This window comes from Lichenostomus cassidix, chromosome 1, assembly GCF_008360975.1.
Source record: "Lichenostomus cassidix isolate B80296 chromosome 1, HeHo_3.0, whole genome shotgun sequence".
Lineage (NCBI taxonomy): Eukaryota > Metazoa > Chordata > Aves > Passeriformes > Meliphagidae > Lichenostomus > Lichenostomus cassidix.
The window spans coordinates 62362229-62384040 of record NC_139479.1 but is presented as its reverse complement, the minus strand read 5'-3'; the positions used below and the strand labels follow the sequence as shown (position 1 = coordinate 62384040).

Below are 21812 nucleotides of genomic sequence, written 5' to 3'. Positions count from 1 at the left end.
TTACTACACAGGAAGACTGTAGAGAAAGCAATCATACTGTCCAGCTCTCCAGAACAGATTTCAAATACATAAACCTGGAGATCTTATCTCCTTTTTCTACCATGCCCTGTTTAATTCAGAAAATAACTTGCGCCTTCTCAACAAGTGAGCTAGAGTTCTGCAGTTAGCATTCACCAATCCTTCTCAGTGTTGCTTCATCTCCACAGCAGATCTATGCTAGACATAGAGGTGAAGCCACATGAACCACACATAGTAGAAAACACAGTGGAATCACAAAACTAGAGTCAGTGTTTCCATGCAAATATATGTTGGAAGCATATTGAGGTTGCAGAGATCATTCTGTTAATCTTAATTTTAGGATACCTTTCCATGCAGCTTGAATATTATCTTAATGAGGTGTTTTGAATACACTTGTTTTTAGAAATAAAGTAATGAATACTATTTCCACTCTGTGCATCATACCCCCAGAAACCCATCAACTTGGATGTTGCCTTTAGGCCTACACACAATAGTAGAGAAATGGTCAGTAAAGAATCACAGAACCATGGACTCACTGAAGCTGGGAAGGATCCTCAGGACGTTGTGTGGTCTCACCTCCTGCTCAAAGTAGGACTCATTTCACCACTAGATGTGGTTGCTCAGGGTCTGGTTGAGGTTGTTCAGCTGTCTGTGTGCACCCAGGCTAGTGGCAAAGAGAAACTATGCTGGAGGTTTGCCAACAGCACACAAACGAAAATTTGAGAGCCCTGAGATGCATTCCTGCTCAGGATGGACTGGCTCCCTACTCCTGGTTCCACTTCATAGCATTGCTGCTGCTCAAAGCAATGCCCAGGGACAACACTACAGGGGCTGCCTCAGTTTTGGCCTCTGCACCCAGCTAGTGACTGTTCAGTCATGCTGTGAGGATGGTGTATGGAAAGTCTGATCATGGGAAGGAGCTGTGCAAGGCGGAGAAGATGAAATCTCTGGAAATATTTGCTGTTAGGCTTTAGTAAACCTCTATGGGATATTTGGTAACTGTGTTTTTTTCCATGTCTTGAAACAGTCGACCAGACTTGAAAGGCTTTGTCAGGATGGCAAAAGGCACATACCTGATTCAAAGGCAGAGAAAGGCCTGTCTTTGCTCAAAAATACAGGGGTCAGATAATTTTTTTTTATTACATAAGCAAAAATCTAGCCTTCTTCTTCCAAAAAGTTCAACCACTTTTCAATTCAAAAATTTAAAAACCTGGAGACTGACACTGGATAAAAATAAATTTCGCCTAAATATATTCATTTGGGCAGAGCTCTGGGAAAAAAAAAAAGGAACAACAAACCTAAAGCAGAATATTAAAACAGGAAGCACTGGAAGGCCTTCATCATGGCCAGAGCTACCCATCCTGCCTGCAATTTTGTTTGTTAAGCACTTTGGAATCCTTAGAAGTGAAGAAAACCATATCTCTGAAGCTGCTGGACTGCACTTCTCTACTCCTATTTCTGCTGCAGTATCTTACTGTTAATTACTGTAGTTATAAACCACAGCTGGCTGGTGGGAACACCAGTCAAGTATGTTTTCCTCTGGAACTAAACTCCAGGAAAATAAAAAACTCTGAATATGCATTGCATTAGGATTAAAGACAAATTTTGAAGTTTGCTTCCAGAGAAAATGCTGGTGCATTTAAACTGTATTAATGTACAGGGGAGGGAGTGCCAAAGGACGAGAGCACTCCACAAATACAGCTGCAATTCCATGAAGTCAGAGCAAGCAGCTCCTTGCCCACAAGATGAGGTAAGTAAGGGATGTAGTGTAACAGCTTACAGAACAAAAATGGATCTTGCAGTTCTAACTATCTGGGTTGTGAGGCCCCAAAACTAACAATATTAAACACACCATACATACAGTTTTTGTATTCAGCTTGGATTTTATTTGACAGTCCTAAATTCTGACTTTTTAAAGGGTATTCTTTCTATCATTATTACTAAGGATTGTTTTTTTTCTGAGCTTCCAGTATGAACATCACTAGCTGGTCAGGGATCACTGATGGACTCTCCATTCTGTCATACTCAGCAGTGTCTGTTACTGATTTCAGAGGAGCAAGATTTCACCCCACAGGAAATCAAGGTAAGTGGGAAATAATATTAATTTCATTCAATTAAATAGTAAAGCTCACATGTTTTCAGGACCTCAGTCCACAGACATTTCCTTTTTCTGTCAGAAAAATGGAGTTGGGAGGATATGTAACATAAAGTACAAAAAAAGGTGCTTGTAACACAGAGTGAGACAAGGGGGCCAAAGCTGTAAATTCCTTCCATCGACATGGTAATCTGTATTTGTAAAAGGCCAATATTGAGCAGGCAGTGAAAACAGAAATGCATAACCACATCACATCATTCCACAGCCAGAAACATTCATACTAATTTCCACCATCAAACACACAGTATGATTACTTAAAGGCTCTTTTAACTTATAAAAACAAAATGCTCAAGATGGTATAACTCCACATTTTCATGAATTCTGAAACATGAATATACATCAAATTGGCAACAATCTGTACCTTGTGTACAAGCCTCCTTCAGGGTCATTAACATTGAATCGACTCCTTGCAGTAAGTAAACACTTCTTTTCCTTGGGTTTTATGTTAAAAATTGAAAATTAATCTTGCAAGACATTTTGAGCCAGCAAAACAGGATTGACAAAGCAAGCACTGTAGTATGATACCTTTTATTAGGCCAACTTAGAGTTCAAAAGTATGCAAGCCTCCTTGACCACACACAGGTTCATGTATGCAGAACTCCAGGCTGGACCCATAAAATGTATTAAACTTGCTTTGTCACTACATATGTATATATATATGTATATATATATATATATATATACACACACATATATGTGTATAGTGCATATGCATACACACTTTAAATGCTTCAGAACAAACTCATTGATACAGGTTTAAAATAACAACTCTGAAGGATTTCTGTGGGTTGGCATGTAATCTTGCTATATATTACTGGGTTTAATAAAGAAAATTTATCAGTACACAAAACAAATCCTGCTTCTGATTTCTAATGAGGTTTAATTCCTATGAAAAAAAGTCACAGTGTTAGCAACCATACATTCTTGCTGTTTATAATAATAACAATGAGAACACCAGGCAGACACAGCAGAGAGTTTCACATCAAGTGTTTTACAAGGAATAATACAGAGCATCACTAACTCTGTAGTAGCTATGATACTTCAGGATACTTTATGCAGGCAAGACCTGTTCTAAATGGGTATGTCTCTTCTGCATAAGCATTCTAGTGTTTCTAATGTTGTTATTAATGCTGTTAACCCCACTGAGGTGTGTGCATTACCTGCTCACCTCTGCTTTCCATCCCACAAGCACATGAACAGATCACCACCGTGTTCTTCAGCAGCTCTCAGTCCACGTGAAAACTTTCCTTCCCTGGAACGGAAGGGCCAGTGGTGGGAGCTACATACAAAGAACAAGTACTGTGACAAAGGCAGCCCCTCTCCTTCCTTCAAGTTCTGGCACCTGTGAAACTCCTTCTGGGTGTTTCGTTAGGAGTGCAGTCCCACCAGGAAATGCAAGCCATTCATTGTTACAAAGACTGAAACATGGGTGTCCCTCAAGCCTTTGGGCTACCAGCACATGTAATGCTTCAGAAATATGAGTATCAATGACTGCACAGTGTCTCTACAGCCCACAGCAACTCGAACTCTGCCAGCACAGGCTGTGGCGGGGCTTTGTGCTCTAGCTGTACATGCCTTGGGATGGGTTGGTGAATCTGATAGCATCAAATGTGTCTCTGATAAAGTCTGCTAACTCATTTTGAATGAGTCTGAAGCTGATGCTGCATCTTCTTAGATTTGATCCTGAACAACAAAGGAGGTTTGAGACCAAAGAACATCACAGATTTGTAGAAGAGCTTTGTCTGGCTATGGCAGTATGCTCACAGAGGATGAACATTTTGATCCTTCTGCTGGTAAACTGGGTCATGGGAAAAAATATTGGTAAGTAGATATACTGATTAATAAGAAATCTGAAACCACCTTTAGAATAAATTTAAGATGTGGCCTCAGTGTTACCCTATCCACCTGAAAATAATATGGAGGATTAAACATGAAAGCTAGAACGTCATTTATCCCTGAGCTGAGGTAATGGCTACTAAAAATGTGGATTTCATTGACAGATGATTTAGTGAACATGATGACAGACAGTCAAACATGGCTCCATTAAAGATAAAAGCAACATACTTAAATCTCATGAGGAGGGATTTTTTCCTTATTGGTAGAGAATGTATGTCAAGACCTTTGGAAACTTAGGAACCACATAATGAGAAAATAACAAAGAATCAGCACTCATAAGTGTCTGGCTGAAGTTCCTACTAAATGGGCTTTGATAGATCATTTTTTCCTGACAACAAAGGCACCAGAGGGATTGACTGGATTCTAGTTCTTCACTACAACCTATGATGAAAAATACTTCCTGTAGCCAAATGAAAAGACAAGGAGAGCACTTTCTCCATGGAAATGTGGTGTTTTTTGCACATCTAGAGTGAGTCTAGTCCAGGGATGTCATCCAAGAACATCAATACCATCAGGGCCAAAGGGGGGACATGTAGATACAAAAATGTCCCAAATATTGGGACATTATGTTCTTTGAAGATGAGAGTTTTATCAGTGACTGAAAAGATGCTGAAAATCTAGAAACTAAAATTAGTTATTTTTTTGCTTCTGAGAGACCAAACTCCACAGCCAGTTGTAATGTGCCAGCTGTAATCAGCCTCAGTGTTAGGTGTCAATGAGGATGATGCAAAAGCTGGCTCAGAGCAGTCCTCCCTTTCCCTGCAGGCTTGTGAAAGCTGATGGTCTTCTGAAAACACTGGTCTTGGGTGCAGCTGGTGACAATGGGTGGCCTCAACCCTCTCATTAACAGGACACAAGAGAGAAATGGACACTTCTAACACATGGTTCTTCTCACCAAAAAGGAAATGTCAAAAACAGGCAAGGTGAATAATTCCCCAGAAGTACCCACTCCTCTCCGGAGGTGACATGCTTATATACAAACATCCATATTTCAGACATCTACAGTTTGATTAGAAGAATCCCACCTAAGACATCTGCATTTTAGAAGAGGAAAACACTGGTGCCTTATGGCACAGATGCACCTAAGAGGTGATATTATCATCAAAGGTTTACACATCACAAAGACTAAACTTTTGACTCCCAAGTCTTCTCTGAGCATTCACAAAGAATGTCAAACTGCACATTTGGAAGGAATGTGGCCTATTTCTCAAGAGGAAAACATCGATTATATCCACCATGTTATATACCTTTCACATATGCCTTAAAACCTCAGAATTTCATAAAGCTGACCATTAATAGAATTTGGACATTTATTAACTACTATTTTAATTATTTGCCAACAAACACAGAAAAACACCTATGACAAAAAAATATAGTAACTATGAATTACAGTAATAACAAACTATATCTAATTAATATATCCAAGCAAACACCAGGACTGATCTGCTACTTTGCCAAGGAGCTAAAAGGTAGAGATTTGTAGAGTTTGGGGCTGCTTTTCACCTTTGGATAGAGTCCTTGCAGAGAAAGTATACATTCTGTGATTTAACAGACTCAAAGAAAAATAAGCTTTTCTTCTTGCTCTGCAACAAGATTCCTCCATAATATTTTCATAATTAAAAACTAGGAGTAGGCAGGTGAGAGGCAGAGCTGTTCCATGTGAACAAAGAGATGAGAAAGAAAGGCGTAATTGGGGCTCCTACTTCCAGTTCCTACTGCTCCAGCTATAAAATTGCTGTAATGTCTTTCTAAGAGAGCTTTATTATGATCTATGATTGTATGACTACAAAGGGCATTTAGACTCACACGTGGACATCTACAGTTACCCCAAAGGTAAGCATCTAACGTCTCTTCCGGGCTTCACAACTCTCACTGACAGATAGGTGAATATTCCAGTCTAGCTTAGTGATGAATGAATTACCCTAAAAAAAAAGAAAATAGAAATGGTCTTAAAATAGGAGAAAATTCTACTGAGATAAGAATAAAATTCTGCACTTGGGCAGCACTTGAAGGAAGAAAAGCTAAGGAACAATTCTTAAAAAAAAAGAAACTGAAGATTAATCAATGGTGTCAATTGGTTATAAAAAAACCAGAACAGTCATATGATGGGATTTACACTTGACAAGACATATGAAAGGATCCTTCATTCTGTTTGTCACAGGTTGCACTGCCTCCAGAAATGCATGAGGAAAGATGGAAAATGAATGTAAAGCTACAAGAATGGCTAGAGGTCAAGAAAACTAAATTATTCTCAAATCTTTTTAAATCAAGATCCAGAAAAGGTAGCAATGGGTTTAACTTGCAGCAAAAGAGATTCAGGTTGCAGATCAGGCTTGTGTGTGTAACTTGCATGTCAAAAAGGACAGTTTTCTAGAATCATTAAACACTGGATTTAACTACCTTGAGAGGTTCTGCAATCTCCATCCTTGGAGGTCTTGGAAAGCAGGTTAGTCAAATATCTGTAAGAGAACATAGGATATTTAATGTGCCTTGATCAGAAGGAAGGAGTAGATGACCTCATATCTGCTCTGTAATTCTGTGGTAACAAGGCACTTTAGAGATTTGTCTTTGACTACAACACTGTCATACCCAGGACTAGAACACACTGTCTTTTCTCATTCTTTTAAATAACACCAGCCAGTAATATTGACCTGTTCTTCAGACAAAAAAGAAAAAAATCTTTTTTAAATAGCCACATAAATAGGTAATAAAATCATAAAATAGTTTGGGTTGGAAGGGATCTTCAAAGACCATCTAGTCCAATCTCCCTGTCATGAGCTGGCACTTCCTTTACTAGATCAGGCTGCTCAAAGGCCCATGCAACATGACCTTGAACACTTTCAGTGATGGTGCATCCACAGCTTCTCAGAGAAACCTGTGCCAATATCTCACCATCTTATAGAAAAAATGCCTTCTCTGTGTCTAATCTAAACCTGTCCTCTGTCAGTTTAAAACCCTTGACCCTTTTCCTTGTCACTACAGTCCCTCTGTGTTTTTTAGAAGTTCTCTGTGTATACTGAAAGATCACAATAACATCTATCCAGAGCCTTCTCTTCTCCAGACGGAACAATCCCAACTCTCTCAGTCTTTCCTCACAGCAGAGATTTTCCACCTATCTGATCTTTTTTGTGACCCTCCTCCAGACCCACTCTAACAGGTCTTGTCTTGTATTGGGGATCCAGAACTGAATGCAGTACTCCAGGTGGAATCTCGCCAGGGTGAAGTAGAGGGACAGAATCACCTCCCTCCAACTTGTACGTGCTTCTGTTGATGCAGCCCAGGATACAACTGGACTTCTGGGCTGCAAGCACATATTACCACCTCATGTCACCTCTTCTGTCACTAATCTTCCTATTTATCAGGGCAGGGAGTGTGGTGTAATGCTTGCAAATTTAAAGAAGTGCATAACTACATTATTGTTGAATCTTTAAATACAAACTGAGCAGTTTCATCATTATTATGTCTAAAAAATCACATCCACATTTACAGCCACATCAATTACACAGCACAATAAATATGTCACATAGCAGATACAAAACCGTGCATGCAATGTCATGCAGTACTTTTGCACCTTTTTAAGTTGCCTGCAAAATCCCTGAAACAAAGGCTCCAAAGAAAACTCTGAAGACTGTCATATATAATCATCACTTTCATTTTCTTCAGCAACTTCCCTGCAGAATAATATTATCACAGACCCAGAAATATGACCTCATTCTTTGACCTTTTCAAAACAGATGGGTTGGGGGTTCACCATGAAAACTACAAGTTCATAATCTTCTATCATAACTGTTAAAACCCTATGCCTTCTCAGAAACATACTGTCCATTTGCACTTAAGCAATTCTCTGACATTATATTTTAATGACCTTGTGCCCAGGGCTGAAAAATTACTTTGTAATTTGTTCTGGATGATCCAAGCATACGCTCACCACTTTTGTGAGGTCCTACAGCAATAATACACTACCTTCCAGCAAAGTGATGTTTGGGAGGGGAGGTATGAACATGGCAATAAGCATTTTAAGGCCAAGTGTTCTTTTACATCTGTGGCTTCATCTGCCTATGCTTCTTCATTCCTGAAATTAATTATAATGTTACTGTTATCTGTTTCTTAGGAGTTTTTACCAAATTTTAGAATTGAATTGGATTTCCCAGTTCTGTTTCAGGACAGACATTCTTATTTGCATCACGGAACTCCAGGGGGAAAGTCAAGCATAAATGGTCTCGTGCTCTGCATACTGCTGTAATTGGATACATGCAATGTCTCTTCTCTGTGCCTTGGCTAAACCCCCTTAAAAACTGTTGTTCAGCATGTTGGCCATTTATACGCCAAGCTTTAAAAAGTAGGAAACATGCTACCAACTTTTAATATTGTGACCCTCTATACAAAATAATCATGAGATCTATCAGAATACACTAAAATTCCAATGCTTTATTTTGCTTCTGTAACTCCTCAAGTATCAGTGCAGAAGCCAGTGGCTCTGGGACAGGCACTGTCCTCTGGAACTCCATCAGTGACACTTGCCACCCAGATCCCCAGATACTGTAGCACTGGCAGTTTGTCTCTGTTATCAGATCAAAGACATGCTCAGGATTTGTCTAGACAAGGCACTTTGAGAAAACTAATCTGGATCAGCCAAATGAAGTGAACTATATATTGGATTTACACTCTGACTAAGTATCTGCACAGGTATTTATTACTATTCAGTAAATCTGCATTAGAAATGTATTGAGATTAACATCCATGTCTCATAGATAACACACTGGCAGTTTCTTAGCAGGAACTCCCTAATGTGAGCCATAAAGTCATCCTCTTTAAGACTTTTCCAGCCAGGAGATATTCAATCTAAACCTGCAATTCTTAGTCAGGCAATAAGAGGAATGATGACAGCTATGAGAGAAGTGATCTATCAAGCAGACTACAGGTATTTGGTATTATAATTGGAGCATTTATATATTCTATATTTAAATAGTGCCCTGTTGATATCAAGCTTTCCTAAAATTCAAATTAATGGTGCTTTCCAAATGTGGAGATATTACCCCTCTTTCCATAAGAATTGAGAGAATGGAAGTGATTTGTCATGCAACTGACACAAAGAAAAGAAAAAAAGCATAACAATATTAGACACATGAAATGCATATGGCTACATCTTACCTGTCAGATCATGCTCTACACAATTGGGTATTTATGGTGCATCTCCTCTCTAAAATAGACTAGATTAATTATATACTCAAAGTACCTACTTCTCTCTACTGACCATAAAGAAGTGTGATGTGACATGGTACACACTGTATACCTCTAAAGACAAATTACATTAATGTGTATCAAGGTTTCCTTAATATTAGTTTCATCTTGGCATGCCCTGCTAATGATGATCCAGTTAATGACTGCAGGTTTCAGATCTTTGGCTGCAAGTTGTACCTCCCCTGTCCCTCTTCTGTGCATTTTTATTGTATATCTGAATGAAAGTTGAATTTCAAAGTTTTGGTTTCCTTCTGGTGTGTTCCAATGATTCCACTGCTCTTCTTTTGCTCCAAATAGCACCTGAATGCCACTTGGCTCAAGCACTGGTGTTTTAAGACACCATGCTCACCTGTAGAAAAGACAGATGGAAAATGCTCAAGGGCATTGTCTCACATTAGATTGCTCTAGCAGTCCCACTGCTGAAACTGTGACACCACAGTAACCCTGGAAGATGTACTTGAGCCTGTGAGTTCCACTGCTCCTGTCTGATTTTAGGCAGTTTGTTGCATCCCCTCATAACCCAGCCTTCACTTGAGGCCACAGTTTGGGAACTGGTGCTCCAGGCCTCATAAAGGCTTGAATTAAGCATATATGGCATTTTCTGGATAAGGCTAGGTGGAATCTAGTTTCCTTCTGCAGTAGGATAACAGATGGGAGAAGCAGAAGGTGACATATCTTGAATGTTTTTGACACTGACATGTCTTATTCTCTACCTCAGACAGAGAAACAGAGTTTAGAGGAACCTGATTTAGAATGAGTACAAACTGGCTGGGAAGTCATTCACTAGAAGCATTTATCAATGCTTAGTTATTGAAATGGAAGCATATTTAGAGTGGAATTCCTCAGGATTCCATGCTAAATTTGGGGCTTTTCAGTATTTCCATTAACAACCTGAAGAAAGGAAGATAAAATATGCTTATTCATTACTGCAGATAATCCCATAGAGACTGCCAGCTCACTGGAAAATAGGACTGAAATTCAGATTATCTTGACAAGTTGGAGAAATAATCTTAAAAATAGGTGGCAAACTTATGTAAGGACATATGTTAAGTCCTGCACTTTCACACTACACAAATACAGGCTAGGCAAGAAGTGGTAAGACAGCAGCCCTATAGAAAGGAGCTAGGGGAGCTCAGCCAGGATTTAATCAACAGTGATGCTGCAATTAAAAAAAATATTAAAAAAGTAAATGCCAAGGATCCAAAAAGAGTAAGATAGCATTTGGGAAGCTTGAGTTGTGGCAAGGTCCTAGATGAAATACCAGGTCTAATTTGAGATATGGCAAAAGAAAAACTGGACAGAGTTCAGAAAAGACAAAGAAGAATTGTCAGAGGTAAAAAAAATAATACACCAATGAAAAAATGCAAAAGGACTGGCACAGTTTAATCTACAGATGACTACAGAAGACACGCCAAGAAAACACTTCCAACATGAGGGATGGTTAAACACTGGCATAGATTGCATGAGGGGTGTGTGAAATCTCCATCCCTGGACGTCTTTAGGAACAGGCTAGACAAATGGAAAAGACAAAGGGTGGCAGATTATCACGGCACAGGGAGAGGTTCAGTGATCTCTGGGGTCCCTTCTACTGCTATTTTCTAGGATACAGTAATTCTGCATCTTCGAAACTTTTTGTTGTGAGCAGTTGTGTTTGGAGTAATTGTGCAAAGACCAGCATTTCTCATTCAGCATCCTTGCAGCTGAATGAACCTGAGCTTTTTACTTGTTATAAATTCAGTAAGTCTGCTACTGCTCAGAGTTCACTGCACTAAAGCTAAGGCAGTTAGACAGCCTGCTTTTATAATGCTTTCAGTGAATAAATTTGCACAGCTGCTACCTACAGTCTACATTATTGCTCAGCACCACTTTGTTAATTTGGAATCCAGATCTGGTGACTGATTTAGGAAAACAGTTCAGCTAATCCCTAGTGAATAGAAATCCTCAGCCTAAGATTGTATGGCTCACCAGATTCCCACACGTGCAAAGGCAGCAGCTGCCTTGCAAAGGGAAGTTAAAATATCAAGCACAAACTTCAGGGGGTTTTCATATGACATGCTTATTTTCCTTCCTCAGAGACCTAGGGCTCCAAAAGGAAGGAGTAGAGACAATCACAAACTTTCCCAGTAGACGACTTTCATAGGAAGGTGGAAAGTGCACGTATGTGTTCTAGAGAGCTCTGTGAGGGCAATGATCCTGGCAGGAGAACATTCAGGCTTAGTGTTAAAAAAAATTAATTCTGCTAATTAGCCTTGTCTTGTTTCTTCAATCAGCCAATGCAATTAGTATACATAGCCATGTGATATCAATAACCCATATATTTTAAACTATCTCCATGTAACTGCCTTCTGCATGATAAAACACATTCAGGCAGAGTACAATGAATTACAGTTCCTTGGTGAGAGTTTCTGGGAAGGCATTAGTTGTTGTGGGAAGGCTCCTGTGCAGAGTGCTTCATGCCTGATAGGAATCCCTTGACTGACCCACAATCTGTTGAGCTTTGGGAGACCACATAAGACCTGTTACTTCACTCAGACTTGGCAGGAGGTGGGCAAGCAGCTGAGATGTGGAGATAGGCCAATCAGTCAGACATATGTTACATACCATACCTGTTCAGGCAGTAGCTATCCAAATTTAGAAATAAATGAAAAAATGTAATAAACCCAACTATTTTAATTTTAAAAAAAAGTCATTTATTCCTCAAAATTATTATTATAGAGACATAATAACTACTCTCAGATAAGTCCGAGTGGCACTGCATTATGAATGGTTCTATGCAGCTGAAACTAGGTTCTATTAAAGACAAGCAAAAAACTTCCACCTACCCATATTCAAGAGAATATCCCTCAACTGTAATTCTCTCTATTCCCTCAACTGTGATTCTCTCTATTCTCATATTTATAACACATGTTTTGAGAACATTATGTAAGTTGTCTAGCTCTATATTGATTTATATATGCCCCTGGATATCTCAGACACATGCCTCCCTCTTCTCATACTTGCTGCACTCTTGCACCAAATCTTTTTTCACTTTCCCCTCACACTTTCTTCCACTGTTTCTGAGATTTCTTCTTTTTCCTTCCAAATTAAGCTGTATGGAATTAACCTTAGAAGGTTCCTTTTCAACAGACTTATGCCTCTCTCCTGTTCTCAAGAGCAAAGATCTAATACTTTTCCCTCCTGCCAATTACAAAATGGAGCTCAGTTCTCTAACAGTGCAGTGCAGGCCACTAGAGCAGAAGAGCTGAAATCTGTTCATTAGAAGCACGATATTCTTGTCCAGGGTTACTTTCTTGCAAGTGTACATTTACAGGTGCAATGAGAGATCTTTGATGTAACACCCAAGAAGAAAAATGAGGCTCAGAAGCTAAAGCTATCCAGATACTTACCTCCTATTGCCTAGCAAGAAGTACTTAAACAGGTGTCCCATGCCCAAGGACCCCAGATGACATTTGGGGATCCAGGCCCATGGTCCCATCTGAGCTACCCGAGCACCAAACAATTCAAGATGCTCTCAGGTGCATAAGCGTTTCATGTGGAAAATTTTACTGAATTTTCTGAACTAAATATACTTTTGCAAAGTGAACTAGGTGTTGTTTATCTGTTTTTTGAGGTCTGTATTATAGATAGCCAATGTGTACCAGAAATGGTTGTTTGTTATAAGTGTAAAACATGCATTGATTGTGTTAACTTACAGTTTTTGTAGTGTCACACATTGCTGAGCCACTCATTTGAACTATTAAAAAAAAACAAACACAAAAACAATCTGTATTTACTAAAATGATGAAACTAGCTTTTGATTAGCAAATACTTTCTGAATATCATTTTACACTGACAAGACTTCCTTTCCATATGACATTTTTTTATTTTTATCTTTAGCTAGATACTGTCATATCAGATCAGGGACCTGGCCTCTAAGGTAGGATACACAGTTCCAAATCAAGTGCTTCAATTTGCAGTGAAATACATGAGAAAATCTGGACTCTCAGAAGACTGACAAATACACAGCCGCACATTAAACCATGTAGAGTTAGGTAATATAACAGGCCAGAGATGTGAAGCTGCTGAAATCTCATTTCTCTCTAAAGTTTGCATACCTTGAAGCAACAATTCAAAACTAGTTTGAATTCTAGGCCAGCACCTAGCATCGTTCTGAAGCACTGAGCATTGCTAGTATGAGTGAGCATCTCAGCAGGAGCAGTACTATTACACTTGCACATTGCAAATCTGCAAAGCCACAAGCACACACATTTCATTAGCCAAATACTTTCATATCTATCTATGCAGGTGTACATTACATATATTGAAAGCTTCTCCATACTTTAATCATTTAATACACTAATCATTTTGGTTACTCTTTTTTCAATTCCCTCTAGAATACTTATTAATTTATGACTGAGAAGTAGTATTATAAGGAGGAGATATACATTCAGATGTATGCAGAGAAACATTTTTTTCTGTTTACTCTTAATTTACATCTTGATGAGCTAAATCGCCACTATTACACTGCCAAGTCAAATAACATTTCATCATCGATTAAAATTGTCCCACGGGATCATACAACGCAAACCTCTTTAATGAATTTGGTCCACTAAATTATTACGGCAAATAAAAAACTGCATCTTACACCTCTAAGCAAAAGTAATGAAGAAGACATCTTTCCAGAGCCACTGGCTCTTGAGAGGGCGAATCGTTTGCAATTTCAATAGTGGAGTATCGGTGGAACAGCTCCACGAGCCGGAGCGGGAATGACCCGCATGGGCGGGGCGGGCGGCGGCCCGGGGTCTGCAGGAGGTGGGGCAAAAGAAAACTCGAACGAGGGGGGCAAACTACAGGGTGTATTGGTGCAGCTGTACAGAAGCCAGAAGGGACTGATGTTCTCAACCGCCTTTTCGAGCTTTGGGCTATTTTTACACGGCAGAGATGCGGGATGCGGGCACTTCTTGAACGCCTCATCTCGGCAGCCCCGTGTCAGCGGAGAGCCGCGGGGAGGCGGCGGCCGGCTGTAAGGAGCCCTGGGCGAGCTGCGCGGAGAGCCCGAGGGCGGCTCTGCCGGCCAGCCCTTCCCCGCGCTGACCCTTGGCAGCGGCCGCAGAGAGGCCGGGCAGGGCCGGGCCGAGCCGCCAGTGTCCCGGGGCGGGCTCCGCTGGGAGAGCACAAAACGAGGCCGAGGCTCAGCCCCTCCCGGCACGGCCCTGGTGTGACGGCGGTGGTGCCACACGCAGCTCCCTCCTTCCCGCAGCTCCTGCCGGCTCGGCCTCCCCCCGACCCGGCGCCTCCCGGCGCTGCCCTCTCGCAGCCTGCCCAGCACTGCTCCAGCTGTCCCGGCACCGCCCCGGCACCGTCCCAGGAGGTACCAGCACTGTCCTAACCGTTCCAGTACTATTCCAGCCCTGTCCCAGTCTGTGCCAAGACAGTCCCAGCACCATCCTAACTGTCCCGAGGCAGTTCCAGACGGTACCAGCACTGTCCCAGATGTTCTAGCACTGTCTCGAGCGGTGCTGGGGCGGTTCCAGTCTGACCCAGCTTTGCCCCAGCACCGTTCCAGGATGTCCCAGCACCATCGCAACTGTTCCAATACAGTACCCGACTGTCCCAGCATCGCCCCAGCTGTCCCAGCACTGCCCGGCCACAGTCACAGAGTGTCCCAGCGCTGTCCCAGACTTTACCAGTGAACGGCTGTGAACTGTCCAACACAGTGCCAGCACTGTGCCGGCACTGCCACAGCTCCTCCGGGGGTACCCATCCCGCCTGTGCCCCGGGGCGCCCTAGGGCGAGGCTCGTCCCCCCTGTACCGTCCAGGCGGCACGAAACGGAGGGACTTCGCGAGTGCAGCCCTCGATGAGAGTTCCAGGGCCACAGGAAGAGTTAATCGTGCCCCGGGATAGCTCATGGCCACTCTTACAGAGACAAGCACGGGGAAAGGAGCCGGGGACTCTGCCGATGGGATCCAAAAGTCGCTTTGACGCCTGGCTGTGATGTTTGCAGTTACTGTGCTCAGGGAAAGATCAGCAACGCTTCAGCTCGCCTAGAAAAGTCCGAGCACGGACAAACCCGCAGTTCGGGGTGTCAAGTTTGCAGAAAATGGCCGAATATACTGTCTTGGTTTTTTTTCTTGGTTTTTTTAATTTTCTTTTTTATTTTTTGTGTTTTCTTCCCGGAAATAAAAACAATAAGCTGAACGCGGGAGATAAACGACTGTCTGGTGGTAAATACTGACCAGTAACAGCAGCAGCTGGAGCCGGATCACCAGCACTGCCAGCGTGTTAAAGGCAGCGTTCCGAGGAGAGCGGGGAGAAAGGTGACATCTCCGGGCTGCCGCAGCTGCTTGCACGCCCACTGCCTTCACTGGCTCTGCGAGAGTGTCTGCGAGAAAAGATAAGAGGCTGGTGCACAGAAACAATAACAATAAAAACAAAAAAATATTTAGGGGAAAAAAAAAAACAAACAAACATTACTCATTTGGAAGTGGCTGCAGAACCACTGGCCCCGGCCGGGCGCGCAGGGCAGGTGGCCGCGGGCAGCGGTGGCGGTGCAGCGACCGGCCGTATGCTGTCGCTCTGTCCTGCACAGGCCAGCCAAAGGGGCAAGGGGGGAGCGGGGAAAACTAATCCTGGCCGCAGGGAGACTCCGCTGTCCCGCCTGGAAACCTGCGGGAAGTGAACACGGCGCCCCGTAGCATGGACCGCAGGACAGGCGGTGATAAAGGAGGATTCCCCCATTCTCCGGAGGTGATGGAAAAGGAAAGTACAAAATTCCCCCAAGCACAAACGTTTGAGTTTCAGCGGAGCGGTGTGGAAATAATTGTCATTCACTACCAGGTCCTGAAGGGTTTTCTGGCTTTTTGTGGAGTCAGAAGTTACGTTTCGAAGCGGTGTCATTGTCGTTTCTGTCTTTACATATTTCCAACACATCAGAAAGTTTCCATCCGAGTAATCTGAACATTTTACAGTAACCACTCTTTCCGCGGAAGCCAAAAGCAGCCTGGGAAGCAGATCCGCAGCAGGCTGGCAGCTGCTCTTCGCCTCGCTTTGCCTGACCAAGAGATGAGGGTAGGGACGGCTGCAGTGCCAGGACCCCCCGGCCCCTGTCCCCACCGCCGCACTGGGAACTGCCCCGCGACCAGAATCGGGCCCCTCAGCAGCTCGGCATCTTCCCCGGACGAGGGAATAACCCAGACGCAGCAGCTAACTCAACTCCAAAAGGTTACATTTGGAGGTGGGGGAAAAAACCTAGACAGCTGTTGCTGCGCTTTTTTGCTTTTTTTTTTTTTTTTTTTTTTTTTTTTTTAAATAGCGGTATTCCAGCTTTTCTCGACTCTCTGAACTTCTTTGCTTAATTGCACCGTTTGACCTTCTGCTAAAAAAAGGTGATTCTTCGCTTCTCTCTACATGTTAAATAACTCCTTATGCGCCGGGAGAAATAAAAGTACCACCAGACACCCAAGGTGACGAGTATTTGTATTTGGTATACTTAACGACGAGATTTAAAATCGGATAATTTAGTGACGCCAATTAGCAAGATAACACAGTCGTCTGTGGAGCTCAAAGTACCTGAATTTATACCTACGTCTGTGCAAAGTTTGACAAGAGACGAAACCCCGCCCCAATGCCACTCGTGCAGGAGAGGGGCAGGGGAACACATGGAAATATGAGCTTGGGGACATCTCTGCAGAAAAGGGTGTTCGACAATGGGACGCTGAGCAAGCTGACATTGAGGGGATGAGCAGAATGCTGACCCTGGCGCGAAAGCGAGCCGATACACAGATATTTTGTTATCATCAGGGAAATCTTTGGACTGGGGAACGAAATGGAACGAGAAACTTAACGTTTGCAGAAGGGAGAAGTGATGTCTCCATGCCCATGGTCCCGCTGCCCCGCAGCCCCACTCCGACCAGAGACAGCTCGGCAGCCATCGGGGGGCATTTATGAAATAACACCCCCTGCTCCTGGCCACAGCTCTGAAATTACGGAAGTTTCAAAAGAAAAAAAAAAAAACAAAAAAAAAAAACAAAATAAAAAAAAAAGGGGGGGGAAAGGAAAAGGCAAGTGCTCGCTGGGACACCGCTCATCCAAACTCAGGTTACAGCATTTCTTTCGCTGAGCGTTGTAATTTTTTGCTGCATGTATTGTCTCACCAGTCAATCGTGACAAGAACGTTTTAGAGCCCCCACTAATTTACAGAGAACAAAGACACTTTCCAGCTACGCTAAGAAAGAAAAAGAAGAAGGAGGGGGAAAACCAACCAAACAAAAAAAAAAAACAAACCTCGACTCAATTGAAAATAACGATTTTGTTCTTGGACGGCTACCAGGTTTTTGCTCTTACCGTCCCGGGACTTTGATTTAACCTCAGCAACATCCTGAAAGGCTACAGTCACTTTGCATACATCGCATCGTGCTTTTTCGGTCCCGCAATAGAGAGCAGTACCGAGCTGACGGCAGGCTCTCCAGAAAGGTACTTTTTCGGTAAAAGAAACATGATGAGGCGCACGGGGTTAAATTAAACCTCGCAGAGATCCAGTTTGTATGAACAAAAATCGCTCACTCTCTAACAACCTGGTCACACACGCTGGATATCGACAATGATATCTGAAAAATTACGAAATTACGCGGCTCTAGACGCACCAAAAAAAAAAAAAAAAAAAAAACAAACAAAACCAACCATCTCAGTCCAAAAAAAAAAGCGTCCCAAAAATCTCGGTAGAAGTGATTGGTGTTAACTGCGGCTTACTGATCCTTCATCTTCGCTTTGACACGCAGATCACGTCCATTCTCTCCACAGGTTTCCCAAAATCTCGCCTTTCCAGCCCATTCCGTGGGCTTGACCGTACGGAGAGAGATTTGGGGGAGCGGAGGGGACTCCGCCGCCCGCCTTCGTCCCGCTGCGGGGCTGCCCAAGCCCTCTGGAGGCGTTTGAGCGAGGGGCAAGGGGAGGTCACCGGGTCCTGGGGCTGCCTCGCAGAGCTCAGGGAGTGCAGCCCAGGAGAAACGGCAGTGCTCCCGCAGAACTCCCAAGAAAACCGCCGAGGAAGAGAGCGGGATGCCGGAGTCGCTCCCGCTTCGCTGGAAGTGCAGACGCACCGTGTCAGCCCCGGCACAGCTAAAACACTTCTCACTCCCTCTTCCCTCGCACCTCTCTCCTACCCAGCTGTATCTGGGACTTTTATTGTTGGGCTTGGATTTTTGGTTTCTTTGGTTTGGGTTTTCTTTTTCACTTTTTCCTCCCTAAGCGCGAACGTCTTCTCCCCCCCGTCTTTGACATTTGGGGCTTGTGAGCAAGAAGAGGTCTCTCTCTTTCCATGACACCACGGGGGAATTTTAGGCGTTCTTTGATAAATTAAAAATCAGGCAGGCGAAGGCGTTGACTTTATTTAGTAGTGGTTGGCAGCACCCGCCGAGCGCAGTGCCGGAGGTGGCTGAGCGACAGGCGCTCATCCCCACGGTGAGACAGCAGGGATGTACCCCCGTGTCCAGCTGCAAACTCATCTGCTGGGAAACGGGGCTTGGGGAGGTGCCACCACCACACCGAGAAACAATTCTTCCCCGATACCCAAAATCACAGGCGGCATTTTCCTGCTCCCCTCCCTGCTTAGGGGCACGGGGGGCTGCTTTCAGTCTCTGTCTCCAAATTTCGCTGGTTTCTTAAGAGGGGACACTGAACTACCACTCTTGCAAGAAACTCACAGCTGCTAGAAGTTGTTAGTAAAGAGCATTAAATCAACTCTACCAACGCTGTGAGATTTTCTTTTAAAAAAAATAAAGGAAAGGAAATTAGATTTTTTTTTGTCCCATTATTAAATGCAGTGAGTTGCCGTAGTCGACCAATAATACCCTAAAAGTTTGTAAAAATGTTTCTGCAATAATGACAATACTACCGAAAGCAGCGCTCGAAGCGGTGTGCAAACCCGGTAAACGCCTGACCGGAAAACCAAGGCGTTTGGAGTTAAGTTTTGTCGTTTCAGTTCTCCTGCTGGTGGCAACGATGTGTCGATAAACAAAAAGTGAGAATTGAGGGGGAACGGCGGGGGGCGAGGGAGAAGCGGCAAGCGCGGCTTTCCAAAGGCGGAGTTTTCTAAGGTCATTTCATCTCGACTCTTTCGTCATTTTGAATATCAAAGAAAGCTGACTGGATGATTTTCCCAGTCCCTTGCCTGGTGGGGCTGATGCGGCACCTTCGCGCACATATTACTTTAATCAAGACGTTAAAACATTCTGGGTTCTTCCCCTGACGCTGACCGCGCGTTTAACAGACGCTCGGTGTAACTGTCCGAGTTCGCTGCAAATTGGATTCAACTATGAATCTTGACAGTGTGGACATTTGGAGCTTAATCGTTGCTACTTTTACTTTACATTACAGAACAAATACGGAAAGCTGTTCGGTAAGTTTTTGATTGGAACTTCGGAGTTTCCTTCTGTATCGTAAGAGCAAAGCAGTGTGCAACATGTAGTAACTTTCCCCTATAAGGCATCTATTTCCCGGTGCAGAAAACAACCAGTATCCCTTCGGAAAATAAAGTACAGCTCTGAAAAACTTGGGAGAAAGACCTTGCCTTCTGCTTAAGCTCTTTCCCCCTCACAAACCAGCCGGTAAACCAGCACTGAGGTACGCAAGCTGATCTGTCCGCAAACCTGGGGGGGAGGGCGGGGGGGGAAGCGGCGGAGACATTCCTTCCAGCAGAAGTGAAACCGTCTCGATGCAGGCGAGTTTGTTTGTAAACCCGGGAAGCAGCGAGCCCGGGCGGCGGCGGGGGGGCGGCTCCGCCCAAGGGGTGCGGGGTGCGCGGCGGCGGCGGGACCCGCCGGGGCTGGGGCTGCAGCTGCTGACTCAGAACAGCAATGTAGGTCATAACGAGTTTCCTTAAGTTACCTAAGTTCCAACAATTCAGCTTTTCTTTAGAGACTTCCAAAGTGCTGTTGCAACATTTTTGAACGCCGTGGCTTCTGCTGAAGCCCAGCCGCCGGCTCCGAGCCCCCGGGCTGCGGCGGGGCAGCGCCCGGGGCGGGCATACGCGCCTCGATTCTTATGCCTTTTACACTTGGCTTTTATCATCCCGTTTCCACCACAACCTTTTTTTTTTTTTTTTTTTTCTTTACTCTTTTCTCTCAGAATGATCAAAAAAAAAATGCCAGCGCGTCGCACTCCTTTTACAGAATAGAAGAGAGAGAATTGCCTACCTACTCTCTAGTCTCTACTCACTTCAGTTCTTTCCAGGAAGGCTTATTCACGGTTCACAGTTTGGATCTATGCTTTATTTCCACTATCTACTACTTTCCACCACCAGCCAATTTTTACACCATCAGTTAAAAGACTGTTAAAAGAACTCACTTGTGCTATGGGTTTTGTATGCAAAAAACAATCCAACACTCAACACCGTCCGTCTTCGAACTACGTAATTTTCGTTATTTTCTTTTTTCTCCCCTTTCATTACTTTTCTCTCTCTTTTTTTTTTTTTCAACCACAGCAGAACGGGCAAAGAGTAGCCACAGTCCCCACGGAGAGCCCACGGAAGATGAGCAAGCGTCGTGTTCTGTCGCAAGAGCAGCGATGTGGGACGGAGATTTGGCGGTGAAGTTGTAGAGGAGAGGAAAGCCCGGCATCAGGGGACGCTTCAAGAAAAGAAACACACTAACGGAATTTATTTTATTCGCTTGGAGCTTTCCTCAGGCATTACCTGCGCTCCCCGCTCCGCTGGGAGCTCCTCCAAAAGCAGGGGCCGTGCGTGGGCTTGGGTGGGGCAGGAGGGGGGAGTTCCGAGAGAATAGCACTCTCCCCCAGAAAAATCATCATCGCGAAGGCATCTGTTGTCCGAAGCACAACTAGGAGGAGAACTCATCCGCCCATAGAACTCACGAAAATAAGGAGCGGGAAAAAAAAGCCCCAAACGTGGCCCGGTTCGACGGCTGTTTCTGCTGGGCGCACGAATCGCCCGCAGGTCCCTCAGGGGTATTTTTAGGGCGATCACAGCAGCGGTGTCACGGTCACGCACGTCTCCAGCCTTCCTCCTTCCCTCCAGCTCCTCTCTAACCCCGCGGTGACACTCCACCGGCCTGTGTGATGGCAAGGGAGGATTCTCCCGTCTGAACATAGAAAGATTTCCCAACCGAGCAGGAGTGCGGTGGATGTTTCCCCGAGCATGTTACAAGTAGCAGCACCGGCAGCTCCACGGAGCCCCAAGGCCGGAGCCGGGAGCGCTCGGCAGGCTCGGGCAAGCTCGGTCCCGGCCTCCGCCCGCCCGGGGCACGGCGGCTGTGCCTCCCGGGACGGGAGGGACTAGCCCTAGCTCTCAAAAAAAAAAAAAAAAAAAAACCCAAAAAATTAAAACCCAACAAAAAACAAACAAAAAAAAACGACAAAAGAAACCTCACTTCTCCCCCCCCACCCAAAAAAAAAAGAAGTTGAAAGGAAACAAACAAAACAAAACAGAAAAAAAAAGAGAACACACTTGTTTTAGGGTTTTTTTTTCCAGGACTGCTACCGTGCGCCGACCCCGCCGGCGGAAAGTT

At 43.9% G+C, this 21812-nt stretch overlaps 1 protein-coding gene across 2 annotated transcripts in view; it reads right to left on the bottom strand.

The window, feature by feature from the left end:
- Positions 1 to 13747: 13747 nt before the first annotated feature.
- The window catches only part of LOC146444756 (uncharacterized), a 58799-nt gene continuing 50734 nt past the window's right edge, over positions 13748 to 21812 (bottom strand). For both annotated transcript variants that reach the window (XM_085060383.1, XM_085060393.1), the window contains one exon: positions 13748 to 15673. In XM_085060383.1, the coding sequence (XP_084916509.1) occupies positions 14010 to 14909 (900 nt within the window). In that variant the 5' untranslated portion in view covers positions 14910 to 15673 and the 3' untranslated portion in view covers positions 13748 to 14009. The remainder of the gene's footprint in view (positions 15674 to 21812) is intronic.